This window comes from Nasonia vitripennis, chromosome 1 (assembly GCF_009193385.2).
Source record: "Nasonia vitripennis strain AsymCx chromosome 1, Nvit_psr_1.1, whole genome shotgun sequence".
In the NCBI taxonomy this organism is placed as follows: Eukaryota; Metazoa; Arthropoda; class Insecta; order Hymenoptera; family Pteromalidae; genus Nasonia; species Nasonia vitripennis.
The window spans coordinates 10,035,984-10,054,054 of NC_045757.1; the positions used below are offsets into that span (position 1 = coordinate 10,035,984).

An 18,071-nucleotide genomic window follows, 5' to 3' on the forward strand; every position below is an offset into this window, starting at 1 on the left:
AAAGTCAAGCCAAAGGCAAAGGCTAATTTAATAACAAAAGTCCAACAGGCCAAAACCACAATACACGGTAAAAAGTCTATCGTCGAATTTTCTCCCGCGCACATCCTCCGCTTCAAAAGGCCATAAAACTTCCAGCCGCATGCGAATGCGACACAATCCGCGTGCCCGCAGACGACAATTTGGCAGATATGGGCCAACTGCCGCTGGAAAGCGGAGCATCACGATGAATAACGCATGCTAGCCGCGCATACCTACAAGTCTGCCCAGAAGAGAAGAGAGCACACTGAGAGAAAAATGATGGACTCGTTGCTGGTGAGTCCCCATGGAGCATATCCTGCGCGAGCGGTCTGGAGTAGTTCCAGGTGCTGCCGCATATAGTGCATATTCATGTCAGTTATAGATAGATGTTTTTACTCGAAGGAAATTGGAATATATGGTTTAGTTGAAATCTTGTGTCTTCCTTGTTATGAAAGTTCGTAAATTCTCAAGTATTAATTTATATGCATAGTCTAACCTCCACAAAGTTGAGATTGTATCCAATATATTTGAAATACAACTTTTTAATGCATTTGCAAATATATAGATTAAATAAACTAATGTTTAGAGGAGGAGAAAAAGGTATCTATAATATTTTCTGTAAACCTAATAGTTTTTCAATTAAAAATCATGCAAGCTTAGAAAAATCAAAATTTGTCAGATTTTTAATTGAAAAACTATTAGGTTTACAGAAAATATTATAGATACCTTTTTTTTATCTTGCTTTGATGAAGAATTAGCCAGTATTTTTTTTTATTTCTGTAGGTCTCTAAATAAAAAAGTTGAAATTTGGACCAAATCACCGATAGAAGCAAAATTTTTAGGATCTCCTCTAAACATTAGTTTATTTAATCTATATACTTGCAAATACATTAAAAAGTTGTATTTCAAATATATTGGATGCAATTTCAACCTTTTAGAGCTTTTATTATGCATATAAATTGATATTGAAGAATTTATCAACTTTCTCAAGAACGATGACCTAAGATAGAAAGTCAATAGAAAATCTCAGATTACTTCTGCGAAGGGACAATTCTTGACTGGCATGCTATAATAAAAATATTAGAATAAGCTTTTTGTATACAATTTGAATTTACTTTGAAAATTTCTTTAATGAGAATATCTCTTTTCTTAGTCTGAGCTAATTTAATAATTTTAGCAGCAGTTGATGGCATTAATTGAATGAAAATCTGCTTTTTCCTCCGTCTTATCTCACGCACAAAACACTCACGATTATACGATAATCGTAATTTTGCGAAAAACCTAAAAACAATCCAGTCATAGTGCTGTCGCGCGTGCATGCACGTGGTCCGTAAATTCCAAGGGGCCTGCCGCGATAATTGGGGTTACGCCATGGAATTATTGGCGGGAGAGAGCGCCTGCAATTTTTCCATAGCGCTAGTCGCAGTCCAGGCGGCAGCACTTGGAATTACTCCAGGCTGCTCGCGCAGGATATACTCCATGGTGGATTCACCAGCAACGAGTCCATGATTTTTCTCTCAGTGCAAGAGAGACACTTTTGTGTCCGCGTGTCTCGTTAGCGCGATGCATAGGTAGGTGGTCGCGGTGTCGGCCGCTCGTATTTATGGCGCGAGAGAGTAGGTGGGTACGTCGCCCTTTGCGCGCTGCTTGTAGTATACGTTCACAACTTTGATGGAGTGTCCTTGGAACGTAGATCCGCGCCCCGTCGTCGCTGTTCAACTTGAAATCGACAGCGTTTCCGGACGGCCGAGCTCTTTTGTGGTGTTTCAGAGGTAGGACGTTGCGGCGAAAGGCGGTAGTGGATACAGCGTGCTGGCTATGAGGTAGGAGTATGTGGAGCAAGTATAGCGCAGGCGTCTAATTGAGATATTCTGGGAATCGTGGCGGGGCAATGTTGCAGCGAAAGAGATATGGCTTTATTAGGAGTCGGTGCGTGCTTCACCCGCGGTTATGTGCAGGATGGAGCGAGTTATAATTTTATTTCGTCATGTACGCTGCTGCAGAAGGTGTAATATAAATATTCATCTTATCCGCATTCTCAGGTCGAAAAATGCACACTAAAATATCCTGGTCGATAATTTTTCGCACGCATCCGATACAGTAATTCAAAATCGACAGCTTAATATTACAAATATATAGGCCTGGCCAGCAAATACACGTGGTTTCCCGCAGCGAAAAGCAAGAGCGCGGCTTCCGCACCACATGCTCCATTCCCATTAATCCTGAAGAAAGTTGAAGAAAGTTACGTCTCAAGATTGCACCTTCAACTTCCTGAATCCTGATCCACATACTGCCCTTCACCTTAACCTCTTCTTTATCTCCCGCCGCGGACAGCAGGAGCTTTCATTCACAGCCGCGCGCGTGAAAAGAGATCCGCGCAAAGAAGTATGTACATAAGAAAGACAAGCGGCGAGCAGCTCTTTCACCGACTACCGAGTGATCGACGATAGAGATTGGGGATTTTGGCGCGGAGGCATCGCTCGAGTGCGTTTCTCCGATTATTCAAGCTGCCGTTGCCGGTTTTTCGTGCGTTCGGTAGCCTATAGAGCTTCTGCGGGTTTCCGATGCACATTATAGTTACGACACGCGCCAGCAGTAATGAGCATTGCCCTGTACCGCGCGGTTCGTATAGGAAATATTCTGCGAATGAATCGATACCGTTGGTCGCGCCGATGTGTGAAAGTATGCAGGAAAATATCGGTGTGGATAAGGGTAGTTTGATGAGGCGAGGAATCGCCGATTTTTCTAAACTTACGCCTATACGTATGAATATTTCAGAGAGTATGTATACAGTGTACTATGCTTACATCGAGAAGTAATCCTATCAATCGTCTACAAACAACAATGTGTTTAGGCCGAGATTTTTAAAAATAATTGTGCGTTGATGCGCTTCGCACTTTTTTAATGACTAACTACTATTAATTACTATTAAAGCCCTTTTTTCAGACAAAATAGTTATACCCGGTTTTCGTGAAAACAACAGCTGGCTACGTATAAAGTAGTATAAGCAAATACAGAGATTATTAGATTGTAATTAAATCGACAAAAATTAAAGTCACAGATAGAGCCATTTCAGAAACGATTGACTTATTTCTTTATTTCTCAATCTATTTACTGATTGTTTTGCGAGATTGGCAGTTGTTTTTACGTATTTTCGCGTCTCGAGGTACGTGTTTATGCAATCGCGATTTCGTTCCGCCTTTTATCGCTATACGTTCGTTCTCTCGACTCTCTTCCTCTCCGCCCCCCCCCCTCTCACTTTTCGCATAAATAATGTTTTGTCGTGGGGATTTTATGTGCTCGCGAAAGATGGTGACACGATTGGTGGGGCATTTATTTAGGTACTCGACTTTTTCTCTTCTGCTCGTCTCCTTGTTGTTCTCCGTCGCGGGATTGTTTCGTCAGAGATTCGGGTCAACAATGCTCGTAAAAAATCTCCGTTTCCGTGGGCCTTAACCTTCCGCGGCTAAATGGGATATCATCTCTCTTGCTTGACGATTTTATGGAGTCTTTGGAGACCGGATTGAGACGCGTTAGCTCAGCGAGAGAGTGCATTTGGATCCGGCGCATTCGGTTTTATTTCGTTGCGCTGGTGGACTTGAGCATGCTGTGAGCCTTTTTATTGGCTTACTTTTGCGGTTTTAGAGATAAGCTGGTTTACGAGTCTTCGTTGCATTGACGATTTTATGCTGATTCCTCGTTGGTCCATTTCCGTAACAATGAGCGAGTGTTATTTTATTTGTAAGACAAATAAATGGGGTTTATCTGTTTCCCGCGTAGTTCCACATTTCAGTATCCTTATAAGGCAAAGTCAATTATTTCGTGACGTTTTAGAACGGAAAACAGAGAATGAAATGACAGACGTGTGAAATATCTATAAAAACACATGAAAAATGGTACGTATGATAGAGATCTTGCGCAACTTTTGACTTTCAATTTACACCTCCGAAGAGCATTAATGCACTTTGTTTGACCTTAAAAATCTCGCGTGCGAGGAAAGAAAGCTAATTTTGTCTCAATTAGAATTTGAAGTTTACAACGGACAAAATTGAATTTTACGACCCGCAAATGTTCCGCGTCTTCCTCGCAAAATTTACAGTATGTAATACGCAAATCATCGCTTTTGTTTGAAATTCGAAAAAGTTGCTAATTTTAATTTATGTGCTTACTATACGAGCTTAGAATCATTTTTCATATAATTATTAAGAATATAGTGCATACAGTTTAGAATAGAACAGAATTACCGTTTGTCGGTTGAACAGAATTCACTTGCAGGTAGGCACTAATAAACACTAAATTCAGAATCAAATTTCCGGTAACCCAAAACAATCAACTCGCAAGAATGTCGACATATCCCGCTGTATTAATATTGTCGAATAATCGAGCCACCCCATCGCCATATTAACGCCTCTCGCAGCATCCATCCAGCGAGTGGAAGAAAGCCGACTTATCAGTCTCCTCCGCACGTCTACTAAACTCTCTCTTCCCGCAATACGCACCGCCTCGATTAGCAATATCGCTGTGTGTGCAGGCACTCGGCTCGATTTATCATATCGCGACCCATCCAATTAAAGGCGTTTTGTGTCGTGTAACCCTCCGAGCATGGCAATTCGCTCCTGTGGATAACCGCGCAGCGCTCCTCGAGTGTTTCGAGGGGACATGCACGTGGCTGCCGCGCGTTAATCCGATTGTCGATGGCGCAGGAGGCGAGAGAGTTGCTCGAGATGGATCGTGAGTCCGGGACGTAGAGAAAGGGGAAGCCAGGCAGAGGAGATGTGATGGGGTGGATTGTGATGCAGATGTCTTGCGGTATTGTCGATTGGCGGTCTGGAATGTACTGCCGCGGACGAGGAGTTTTGTATTTGCGATCGTGGAATTATTGTTTGGGAAAAAGATGCAAGAATCGTGCGAAAGAAATAAACTACTATAAATGACTAACGCTCTTGTTTTCGCGATAAGAAGCATATAAAACTGGCGATTGTCGGCTGAACGAGTTTAGTCAAGCTTCGCCGGTTTTAACTACACACTAGTTATTCTTTCGTCTTCTACATTGCTATTGCAAATTCACAAGATGATGATGAAGACTTTACTCTGGCTCGTGATCACAGTTTTCGCCGTATCGCAGATGGTATGAGAGCTCGTTTTTATTTTGTATACGACTTTTCCAAGTTTCTATCAGTCGCGATAAATTATTATTTCAACACTGTATAATCATGAGCGTTAGTATAGGCGCAGTGTAACGACGAAGTTGAAGCAGAAGAAGTGACCACCACCAAACGTTCCAGAGGTGGTAGGCGGAGGGGAGGACGTCAGCTGTGGTAGTAAGCTACGCACATCACTCACAGTTAAAGTTAAAAATATTTTGAAATAAAGTATTATTTATGCAGAACAAAATATTTACCAGCGTTTACGTTTATATTTCGTGTCACATACCTAACGTATACGATGCGTTAAAAAATTCTCACACGATTCACCAAAAAAACCGATCTAAAAAAAACTAAAAGCTAAGCAAAGGAAAGAAAGAAAGCACCCCAACACCACAACCCGATGAAAAGCAGACGAGTAGAAGAAGAGCGAAGCAAGTATACACAAAGAGCGAATCCAGAGCCGCGCGCTGTATAACACAAAGGGTGCCGAAAGTGCCTGACGCGCGACGTGTAACAATACACGCGATCGAATCAAGCCCGCGCCGCCAGTGCCTGTATCTCTGGCACAGACACCCTCCAGCCGATTTTTCTCCACACACGAGTTACGTGGCCGATTCGACGCGCTCACGCCTCTCTCCTGCACGGTTCTTTCTTTTTTCCACCTCGCTAGAGGAGGATGCATATCGAGACCCCCGGTGAGGATGAAATCGCCGGGCTTAATAGCGACTCCTCGTTTGGGAATTCGCAATTAAACCGAGTGATTTTTGCGTTTCGCGCGACGATGACGGGCCACGTCGATGGAAAGCACGATGTTTATTTAGTCGCTTTGGACAGTGCGTTTAACTCGAGGGTCGTAAAGAATGAACCTACATGTATAATAAAATCGACTTTCGAGCAGAGATAAGCTGCGCACAGTCACGAGACACTCGTTGGAATTTTTCCACTGCAGAATAATATCTCTCGCTCTTTCGCGAACGGTGGCGGCAGCCGGACTTGCGCGAGATTTATGCACGTCCGAAATAATAAACGATCTGATAATTAACGTGAGAAAAGTTTAATTATACACCGATATCGGACGTCGAATCTGAAACGCGCGCCCGTACTGGTAGCGCGCGCGCCGACGAAAGCAAATGGAAATAAGAAAATCGCGCAGTGCCTCGACATTGAATAAAGATACAGGCAGTTCGCATTACACGCGCCCATACAGTCGATCGAGAGGGAGAGAGAGAGAGGGGCCTTATCGTAATTACGCATTTCTAAATGGCAATAACTCGCCATTTCACCTGCGACACACCTCCGCGTATCTCATTCTCTCTCGCTTCCTTATTTCTGATGCCCGTTTTCAAAATTGTACACGCTCGACGGATAATTGTTTTCCTTGATTCTGGACCTGCTAGCTGTTCCAGGCTGGAGTTCCTTTTTGAAGAGACAGCTGCTGTCTCTCGGCTATTACGCTTGCGGATTTTCATTATCTTGGCTGTGTTATTAACTCGTTTGCATAATTCTCTATCTCGATGTAATTCTTTAATCAGCGCCATTAAATACGCCTTCAGTTTTGTTTCAATGCAGTTGTAAACTTTTCAATCACAAAGGGAACTTGGTATTTTTAACCATAAAACTCACATGGAAAATAAAATCCGTATCTTTCTCTAATCTCGAAAGAAAAAATCCTCTTTTCGACTCTCCCCTACAGCACACCATCCGCACAGCCGAGTTCCTTTGTTTTCATTTTCGTCACCGCTCTCCATAAACGTCCATAAACTCTCTCCGCGCGTGTACGCGCACGCACGTATGCGTTTATCCTGCGCCGAGATCTTATAAGGCGTATAGTAGCCCCTGCGAGGCATTTTATTAATCGTCCGTAGGTCGAATAATCGAGGCTGTTGTTCCGCCGATGCAGTGGATATTGCGTCACGTACAGCTCACTCGCATACTCGAGAGACTCCGGAGCTCCATTTTTCCAGCAACGGCATATTAACGCGAGTGAAATTTTCATGCGACAGGATCATTACGCCGCGCGCGATTCTCTTCCGCGATGCCGATCCAACAATGAACGGGTTTTCGCTCCTAGGGGATTATATGCGCGGCAGCGTTAAACGCGGATGCTAATTCGTTGAGATCTTTCCTGATGCTTACGTCGAGGAATTTTCCAGGCAGTTCGTTATCGTCTTTATGGGGATAATTCTGATATCGGTGTAATGTGCTCGGACGCCGGACGATACGCGATAAAAGGAGTGATACTCGCGAGCGAGCTGGTACATAATAATTTTCTACGAGCATTGTTATGTAAAAGCAACGAACGCTCTAGAACGAAACGAGTCGATAAACTCGCAGTTAAAAATGAGTGGATATATAAGTATAAAGAGAATAAAATGACTCACCTTTTTAGAAGCGATGCGTTTGACTTCGCTGAGGAGCTTCACAGCCGGCGACAGATAGGATTTGACGAAATTTTCGAGGTTGCCGTGATAGGCACAGACGAGGATGTCGCGAGCTTGCCTGGTCAGGATGTCGAGCACGCTCTCACCGTAAATCGGCCCGAGGTAGCTGCGTATCAACGAGGCGGCATCTCCGCGTACCTGAAGTCATGAGATAATACAGGGAGTGAGCAACGAACGAAATATTGTTCAGTTACGATGTTGCTTTTATGATATAACTGATAACTCAGTTCGCATTGAACTAATATACCATCAAGGTTTAAAACCAGATAATTTTTGTTGCAAAAGAAATTAATAAATATACAATCATCTAAACTAAACTAATCCCCGACTCTCCAGTAATTTCCAAACCCACAAGTGACCTCACCAGTTCAACCTCAAACTCGCAACAACGAGCCCAATCGAACGCAAATCATCAAACATCACGCCCGTCGACATCGCAGAGCGTAAATAAATTACCTGCCCCATTTGCAGCTTGCGCGTACGTGCGAAATAACGTCGCGTTCGCAAAAAGCACGTACGCGCGTGCTAATTGACGGGCCGAGAGCCATCATCGACGCGCGGCAAAGGGAATTTAATTACAACGAGCGCTGTTTGCGGTGCCTCATCTCATGCGAGCTGATGCGCACTTTCGACGATTCGGGAATCGATCGCGCCCAGGGTAGCTGTACAGGGTTGATGGAAGGGTTGGTGTTGGATGTTTATTTATGAGGGCCGCAGAGTGCGCGGGAGGTCAACGCGTGGTTTGACGCGTATGCGTGAGGTGTGGGATACATAGGCTCTCGAGAGTTGTTTAATGGAAGGGTTAGAGAAAGGAAGGAAGTCGGTGCTTGGTGGACGGTATAACGAGGAGCGGTATATGCACCCTTCACTGCTCTGTTGTCGAAGACGGTGAAGTTGCTTCACTTTGCAATCAGCCGAATATGAACTTTGGGAACGCGGGAATAACTGCGTTATCTTGGGATCGAAATTGGCGTATTATTTTGTGAGAAACTAATATTTTTAAAAGTGAAGCTTCTTTTAACACTTGTTAGATGTAAATATGAATAGCAAATTAATGTGTGTAAACACTCATACATCTGGCTGAATTACGCAAAGCTACAATGAATAACAGATTCGCGCGATCCTCATTATGATAACGATTGTAAGAGCGTTCGATAAATCCCGCCGCCCCATAAGTAAGCGAGACAAAAACTGCAGTACTCGCTCCATGAATAACTGCCATCTAGCGTGAAAAACCAGGGCAAGTGTTTCTCAGAGCCAGACGGAAGCGACCCACAGGCCACAGAGCAAAGTGAAAATGAGAGAAGGGGGAGAAGATAAATCACTTGGGGCGAGCCCCTGCGTTGTATCGGAGACAGAGCCGGGATCGAGGGGGTAAACAAGTTTAGCGTAATGCGACCAGAGGATCCGTGACACCGGTGTGGCGAGCAAATAATAAAATCAGAGCAATCGAGCGAGGTAATCGACGAGCTGTGGCCCCACTCGACACTGGCCGAAACCCATAACACTTATAGCGAGCACAAGTGCTTCTCGCCGCAAACGGATGGTCGAGATTGCGCCATAGGGTTGCGCAGTTTTTAGGGTCCATGGGCCGTATAGATTGTTTGATGAGCAACTGCTGCGTCTGGATACGGAACAAAATGGTCGATCGGAGATTCAAAACAAAATCAAAGCATATAGTTTTTCAAATTTGGCTTGTTTTTCCTACTACAATGAGATTTCTTATATACTTGTACTAAAAATGACAGAAAAAATCCTACGACCGCGTTCACGCCTTCAAACTTAACAACAGCACAGCCATTGCGGTATATGCAAAGCAAGATTCGCAGAAGACGCGCATATAACGCGCGCGCGCGCGCGCAAGTATTCATAAAAACAACGGCTAAAATTCAGTATTGTTCATTTGCCCGCGATAACACGGTACATTACAACTCCCGAGATCACCGCATACGTTAACTGTAAATAAACTGCCGAGTTTGAGGGATTGTCTTCTCGATTCTCATTTATCGCTGCTCCCCGAACGAGTCGCACGCGGCGATACACAATATATAGTGCCATACGCGCGCATACGCACTCGTATATTAATAATAATCGCTTTCCACGCGCGTGCGCCGGGCTGCGGAATACCACTTTATCTACATCTTGTATTTATTATAAGTGTATACTTTCGATTTACATACATATTGCGAGCGCGAGATGAAAGTCAGCAGCGCCGGGAGAGCCTCTATACTCGTCGTTTATCTGCGGTATGCATTACCATCTCGCGCACCTACTATACACGATATACCTACACACCGTACCGCTGCTGCTGTGTATATGCTCGGTTTTGTTCCTCCCTTTTTTTTAACGAACAGGAAGCTATTAAAGTTCGTAAATTCTTTCCTGCATCGCGCCGCACGTTTACATAATGCCGAGAGAGAGATGGATTTTTAGTGCGCGTCTCGAGTATAGCTCACTCCGCGAAGTGCGTTTTCGCGAGATGAGATGTGGATTCTGATTGCAAATCGCTATAAGTCGTTGTACGGCGGTTTCGTGATTATGAAGAGCAGTTTATTAGAGAAAGTACTGATCCTCCAAATGTACCTATACTATTATGAGTGTACTAAAAATCCAAAAATTGAAAGAGCCCACGTATGTCCATCGCCCAAGGCGAGCCGCGCAAGAACTGGAGGATCCCACGAGAATGTGGGTGCATTGTGTATCGATTGCAAGTGCATAAACATATCTCGAGTCTTCGCGGCAGTGGGGCAGCGTGTAGCAGTGCGGCCCTAACGGAAAGAAGGGAACGAGAGCCGAGAGCATATAACGTCGATGTAACCATTATACCCGTGGAGGCTCTTCTATGCTCTCGCCCACGTGCTTCCGCCCTCATTTCCAGAGCGAGCGCGCAGGGACACGCGCCGACTGGTCTTCGGACTGCGGTATATCCATCGTGCTGTCGTGCAACTTGACGGACGAGATGCTGATGATTTTTCGACCTATAATTGTGGCTGTTTTTTTCGGGAGCTTGCAGCGCCGGCTTAAGCTCGTCCTGATTGTTTCACGCGATTATCGTCTCTCTGTTATAATGTAGGTGATCGATCCCACTGTGTTGTTAAAAATTTGAGGACGTAAATTTACGGAGGAATAGGAAAGTTCGAATTTATGCGCGAAGCTAATGCATCTTTGGACACTTCGATGCAGAAATAAAAGGGTTGAAATTAGCTACAACTATTTATGGCTCTGAATTATATGTATAACGGCCTGTACTCGCACTACTTTCTACTTTCATATTACCCGCTCGCGAAAAAGTCATTGTAACTCGCCATAACAAAGTCTGCGTACCTGCGTACATATTACAAGTTTCAGAAGGTAATAATAACCCCACCGTCGTCGTCGCAGGTCCCCGAGCAATATCGCCCCCAAAAAAATCCCTTTCATGGACGAAGCCATCATAACAATATCGTCCGCTCGTCACAGCTCATCAAACTTCGACAGGAATCGCAAAGTTCACTCGTTCATTCATCGGTTTCACCAAGCGTGCAAACAAATCGAGCAAAAAGGGACGCACTCTGCATAGACGCGCGCGCACAGGATCGCGGAGAAAGAGGTGAAGAAAGGGGCGCGAGAAGAGCGAGAGCGAATCGAAAGGACCCAGAGGGGGACGGATCGAAGCGCGCGCGCGTATGTAGCCGGATATACCTATATAGGCTAGAGCCGTGTGTGTACGTCTGGTAAAGTGCATCGTACAGCGCGCGAATGCGCGGCGCCCCGAGGGACTTCCTTTCGGGATTTACGAAGAAAATAGAAGGCGCCGACGTCGATGATACGTGATGCGAGTGGAGTCGGTGCACCGGCCGGAGATTTTGCTTTCCGCTTGCGTTATGATGGAGCTACACCGGCTCTTTCCTTCTACATTTTTCGCTCGTGCTTCTTTGTTGCTGTACGGCGGCACGAGAGATGGAGAAGAATGTCACGGTGGATTTCATAACAGGTATTAGCTACGGGTCGGGACTGGAGTTCGAAAAATACAAGACTTAAAAATTTAGATTACACGAACAAAAGGCCTGGAAAACACAACAATGTAGCTTCATCGCTTATTATTAAACTTCTAAATCAAAAACCTTTTACCCTCTCTGTCACGCAGCAGCGAGCAAAAAGCAAAACATGAAATATCACCAGTAATTACAAGCCTACCCACCCATCGAAAAGAAATAAATAAAAAAGAACGCGACGTGCCAAGCGCATCGCCGCGTGTATAACAACAGACAAAACAACGTCCGAAGACGTTGGCTATGGGGCCGATTCGCGAACACAATGCGATTAGCCGCACACGCGGCCGACGCGCGTATCGCACGCCGGCGGACGGCAGGCATATTTCCCCGGAGCATCGAGCCGTGAACTCTCACCTCATAATTTAAAAGACCCCATACGGGGAGAGACGGGAAAAAAGGACGACACGCACGGGGCAGAGAGAGAGGGAGAAAGGAAGGTGACAAGAAAAGGAAAAAGGGATCGCGTGGTGCATAGTATAAAAAAGCGATTTTTTATTCGTGTCCCGATTTTCGTGTTTTATTCCATTGTTCCATAAATTTGAAAGTTGCACCTTAGTCGCTGCTCAAAGTGGAATTTAAATATAGAATACGTACAAAATTCGGTTACTCAGCATTTCGTAAAAGTTGCATTCAGATCGATCTTTAAAAATGTTAACGAAAAGAAGCCATAAATATTCATTATCTACAACGACGAGCCAAAGCTAATTTATGTTTTATTAAAAAATTTCGCAGTCTTCTGCAACAAAGTAATAGAGTGTTTGAAAAGTTCACAAAAAAACGCATACATATCAAGTCTGTTTAATCGACGCACACAAGGTATGAAATCGAAAGGCCATATCGTGTTTCAATATTTATACACGGTGTACGACGTACCGATGTTTAAGCAGTAGACAATTTATAGGCGAAGCTCCATCCTTTATCCACGCGAATAAAGAAATCGTTAGACAATGAACGAAGGGGTTACGAGTGCAGCATCCTCGGTGCAAGGGATAGCCTCGAAAAAAGAGCGCCGGGCAAGAGGGGGACACCGAGACAAATAAATAAAGAGCATGATTGTGGGGCGCGTGAGGTTTAATCGAACGGGTGGTGGTGAGCTTCTGTGTGTTCCGTTGAAGCTGTCATAATGGTATTGTATGACGCGAGCTAATGCGCCGATGATTTATTTTGTGGGAAAAACTCGGTATAAGAATGGTCAATTTATGATTTATTATGCAGCTAAAACATTTGAATACAATTTTCTCTTGAACCTTATCGTTAAAATTATTTGTCTCCTTATAAATATTGCACGTTTGTATGATAAGATTGTTAAAAAGGCACTAATCTTAAACCTCAACATGGATGGTTAGCTAATATAAATAGAGTAAGTAGTTCAATGAGAGTTCGTTGCGTTACTTAAATCACGAGCGAAGAGAAAATGTGGAATGAGATACATGAAAGCGAACGTAAATAAATGTTTAAATGTATATCAAAACGTTGCACTGAAACATTATACCAGTCTCACAGAAAATAATTTAGCACCTAACTCTATTACGCGTGAGTATATTAGCCAGTTTTTACACTTTCACTAAAAGTTAGTCGGAATATACGAAGAGTGAAACTTCAATACTAAATCAACAACAAAGTAACAAATAACGCTTTTGTCGGGCCTGTTGTACAGCTACTTATGATGCAAATAAGGGAGCTTATACTTCCAATATCGCGCATAATTTACATTTAATTAACGATCACTTTCGAGAGCTACAATAAGTAGATTCTTCTCAAACCCGTATGTTCTTGATCCACGCGCCCGTGTAAATCAAATGGAAATGAAGTTGACTAACAGTTATGCGGTGCGACTTCAGGCGGAAAACTGTTGAGCTGCTGCTGCAGTAGAGCTCTGCGCACTTGAACGCCAGCGAGAGAAATAAACTCTCGGTAGTTTTCCTTTTTCTTTGCCTTGTTTTCACCTTCCCTTTTACTCCTGCATATCTTTCTTTATTGAGTCTCATGATGTATATTTGTATAGTTTATTACCCGACTGTTCGAGGATAAGTAACTATGGGAAATTGATCGATTGGGTCAGTAGAAGAGAAAACGATGACGTGTTTGAGAAAACTGGTTGAGGTTGTACTTTTAGCGGCATACACGAGCGTCTGCAGATCATACTATTGAGTGTTATTTCGATTAAGGAAATGAGCATTCAAAGCGAGACACATTTGTTGCGTAAGCATGTTTAAAATAAATAGATTATAAATATAAGTATATATTTAGATTTCGGTACGTTTTCCTGGTTCAGATGGATTTTCTAACTTTTTCCTTATACGTAAACATTTATTCTACTTTTTTCTTGCTATTTTGCACGCAGACTCGTTCGAAGTCTTCCATATGTATTAAAAATCCATTTTTTGCGATTAGTTTTTTGCAAGAACCAAAAATTCACAACACCGATGATACACAACCTCCAAAGAAGAATCCAAACTAACAACCTCATATGTATGCATTTTTTTTCTCTTTCGGAAGGCTCTTTTGCAGCCACGCAAAAGAAAATTGCCCGTTGATGCGGGAAGTCATGCGCAATCGTTTGTTCACCGTTGCGAAGAATGGATCTTTTACCGTTTTCCCGGCATGCACGTATGCGTGATTCGCGGCATCGACTTCCGCTCAAACGATCGGAAAGTAGCCTCCGGCCCAGCTATTACGCTGTACACCGGGATTCGCCGCTTCTAAATCTTAGCGCCGAATAAATCGACTAGGCTGGTACTTATAAGCACGTTGTTTTACGCATTCCAGCTATGGTGAAACCGCGCGTTCACCGATTATTCTTTCAATCAAAAATATGATAAAAATAAAGTCGCAAAGTCGTAAAGTCGTGAAGCAATAATCGCTATATATAGAGCTGATCGAGGAAGCGAGAAACATAAAAAAGTGAAGAGGGGAACGAACTCTTTATTAATCCCTCCTCTTTCGGTCTTTCTCTTTCTCTCCATCTCTCGCCGCGATTCTCCCCTCACGTGGCTTTGTTCAAAAGCCCTCCCTCTTATAAACGTTAAGATCACTAGGCTTATCTGCATTTTTGAAGTTGCACGTGTACAAGCAGGAGGATAAACTACTGGCACTGCGCTGCCTCGTTGTGTCGTCTGGCGCTCATCGCTCCGGCTGAACGAATTCTCTATACATCTATGTGGCAAACAGAATTGCGCAAGAAGTTAACTTCGTTAACTTCTAGCTATCTCCTCCGTGTAATAAATTGTTTTAAAAAAGCATCAATGAGTACGGTTTTCCTTGTTCATCAGCTGTCAAATAATGGTAGTCAGTTCTAAATAACTTATCTGCGCAACTGATCGACTATAAAACGAAGTTGGAAGGTATTTTTATGCTAGTCATAGCATTGGTCTCTCGAAGTAGTGTCAAGTATAACCATGGGGAAGTTCAAGTTGGTTTCATTTATTATTTGCTTGGCCATAACTTCTTCTTACGCTTATCGACTGTATTTAGGAACCTCAGATTCATTACGTAAAAATATAGCAGATTTATTTCAAGGTAAATTAAATTTTACGGACTCCAGTATACCCTCAACGTAGAAGAGCTTGAGGACATAACCCCGGAATATGACAGTGAATATGACTTCATCGTCATTGGAGCCGGAAGTGCAGGTGCCACCATCGCATCTCGTCTCAGTGAAGAGAAGAAAAACGTACTATTGATCGAAGCTGGCGGGAAAGAATATCCAATAATGGACATCCCTGGGATAGCAGGAGGATTACAGCTGAACGCCCAAATCAACTGGATGTACGAAACCGAAAGTTCTGATAAATTCTGTCTTGGATTAACGAACTCTAAGTGTAAATGGCCTCGTGAAAAAGTCATGGGAGGTAACAGTGTTTTTAATTATATGCTCGCGACCAGAGGTAACAAAAGAGATTTTGACAGTTGGGCGAAATCAACCGGCGATGCGTCTTGGTCGTACAAAAACATGCTGACATATCTGAAGAAGTTGGAAAATTATCGTGCTGAGGGCATTGAAGTTGACGACGAACTTTATAACAAAAAAGGCCCTTTGTATATCTCAAGTGCACCTTATAAGACCAAACTCGCAGAAGCTGTTATCGAGGCTAATGAGGAACTAGGCCTTCCTATGAACGACTATAACGAACAAGAACAAAGGATGGAGAAAGATGTAAAGGATGGAGAAAGATGGAGCGCAAACAGCGTATCTTCATCCTGCCAGATTTAGAAAGAAGTTATTTTTGACGAGAAATAGTGAACAAAATTCTAATAGACTAAAACACGAAGACAGCTTATGGCGTGCAGTTCACAAAAGGTGATAAGAACATCATAGTCAGAGCAAAAAAAGAAGTTATTCTGAGTGCCGGAGCAATCAATTCGCCGCAAATCCTTATGCTTTCTGGAATCGGACCTGCAAACCACCTTGGTGACTTGGGCATTCACGTCATCAGAAATGCTCCAGTTGGTGAAAATTTAATGGATCACATAGCTTACGGTGGTTTGCTGTTCAAGGTCAACGACTCTGCTACTTACACGGAGGAAAATTTGTTGGGATCCTAACGACCCTACAATAGAAACGTACATAACAAAGAGAAATGGTTCTTCGGCCATAGGAGCAGGCTTCGAAGCGCTATCTTACATTGACGTCGACAATGAAACACTTTTGAGCAACGAACCAAATGTAGAACTGTTATTTGCTGGCATAAAGGACTTGGCAGATCCAATACTTTCCATAGCCCTTGGAGTATCGGATGAGTATAGGAATAGATTTCTCGCTAAAAATATTACCCAAAGCGTCTGCACGATATGGCTTATGATAATGAACCCTAAAAGTCGTGGCAAGTTATTACTGCAGAGCAAAGATCCAAATGTTAAACCAAAATTGTATCCTAATTACTTAGATCATTCGGATGACATAAAGAATTTAATCGGTGGTATTCGGGCAGTAATAAGATTGAGTAAAACCAAAGCATTTCAGCGGTATGGATCAGAAATGCACGACGTTCATTTGTCCTGTAACAAATTCAAATTCTTTAGTCGCATTGTATTGACAGTATCTGACACAGTCGACGAGTTATTCGAAAAAACGAGCACTAGGCGATAAACGGTCAACGCAAACTTTCTCTTTGAATTTTGAAACTAAGCCGAGCCGACGTTAAGTAAAATCAATTTTTTCACTCCCCAAGTATCTTATCAAAAAGCTAAAATTCATTCCAAGTGACGACTTGATCCAAACTTGAATTCCCTGTCCCCAATCCCACCTTACATAAAACTGCGCGAATAAGAAGAAGAGAACTCAGTGACGAGAGAGAACAAAAATCCAAGCTTATCGAACGCAAATTTTTTCAATGTAGCAGAGAGCGCGCGCGAGCATACGTGTACACAGCGCACGAGGAAGGAGGCGTTGGAGTGTATATGCGTGCATCGCGAAGCCTTGTAAAAACGCGCTCTCGCGATATCCATCGTCGAATGCAGAGCCAATCGTTTTTGACGTTTGACATTTTTCGCGAGAGATATCAGTGAGTTTGACGTTGACAGGCGGCGCGCCTCGCGCTATACTGTATAATATATTCGCGTACAAGCAAACGTATTTCATGCCGTTCGCGCGCGCGGCAGCAGCCATCCGCGAAAACTTTTGCGTCCGTCACTTGCACTCTCGATTCCCATGCGCCGACCCGCATGCACTCGAGCGCCGGCGAGCTTATTACCGTTTTATGAGAGAGGCTATATAGTGTAATGGTTTTGTTACAGTTGTTGCTCTCGGCTTAGCTTCCTTTCTCTTTTCGGCTTTTTTGCTTCGGCGCTTTTATTTGCGCTTGCCGAGCTTCAGCCGCAGCTTGATGGAGCTGTTTGCAGCTGTTTTCGCTGCTTTGTTTTATTGTTATTTGCGCTGGCCTGTCGAGATATCGAATTACTCAATTAAATTCCGCGTTTTTAAGGTCTGTTTACACATGACATGTAAATTACCTCGATTATCATTGAAGGCTGTAAATTGGTAAAAAATATCGATACGAATATTATAAAAAAAGTCTAGAAGAAGCGTTTTATGGTGCAGATAAGGCAAACAATTCGGATTCCATTTTAGTCTTACCGACTTCCCTCTTCCTCTCTCGAAAGGTAAACAGTTCTTCATAAGACGCGAGCCACGACCACAACCACTAAATATTCGCAACCGCTTATTTAAATACATCCACCTTTTCTCCTCTCCCTTCTATCTCCCTCCTGCAGGCTTTTCATTTCCTCAAGCTCCCTTTCTAACCCGCGCATCCTCCAACGGCACACTCTCACTCTCCCTATTTCTCTTTCGTTGGGCTCACTCCTTTCTTTCTCTCGTTCTTTCCCTTCCTTTCAATATCAGACTCATCCTTTGTGTGTTTCCCTCTCGTCTATCGCACTCCTACACACAGAGTGGAGAGATACGCGCACGATTTACGAGGCGAGCAGCC

At 43.5% G+C, this 18,071-nt stretch overlaps 1 protein-coding gene and 1 long non-coding RNA gene across 7 annotated transcripts in view; one reads left to right on the forward strand and one right to left on the reverse strand.

The window, feature by feature from the left end:
• The window catches only part of LOC100120109, a 405,862-nt gene that overhangs the window by 287,906 nt on the left and 99,885 nt on the right, over positions 1–18,071 (reverse strand). For all 6 annotated transcript variants that reach the window (XM_016990241.3, XM_008217833.4, XM_016990242.3 and 3 more), the window contains one exon: positions 7,547–7,744. In XM_016990241.3, the coding sequence (XP_016845730.1) occupies positions 7,547–7,744 (198 nt within the window). The remainder of the gene's footprint in view (positions 1–7,546; positions 7,745–18,071) is intronic.
• Positions 5,004–5,414, forward strand: LOC107982214. Its single transcript, XR_001729760.2, has 2 exons — positions 5,004–5,146; positions 5,248–5,414. It is a non-coding gene; the product is annotated as an uncharacterized LOC107982214 (long non-coding RNA).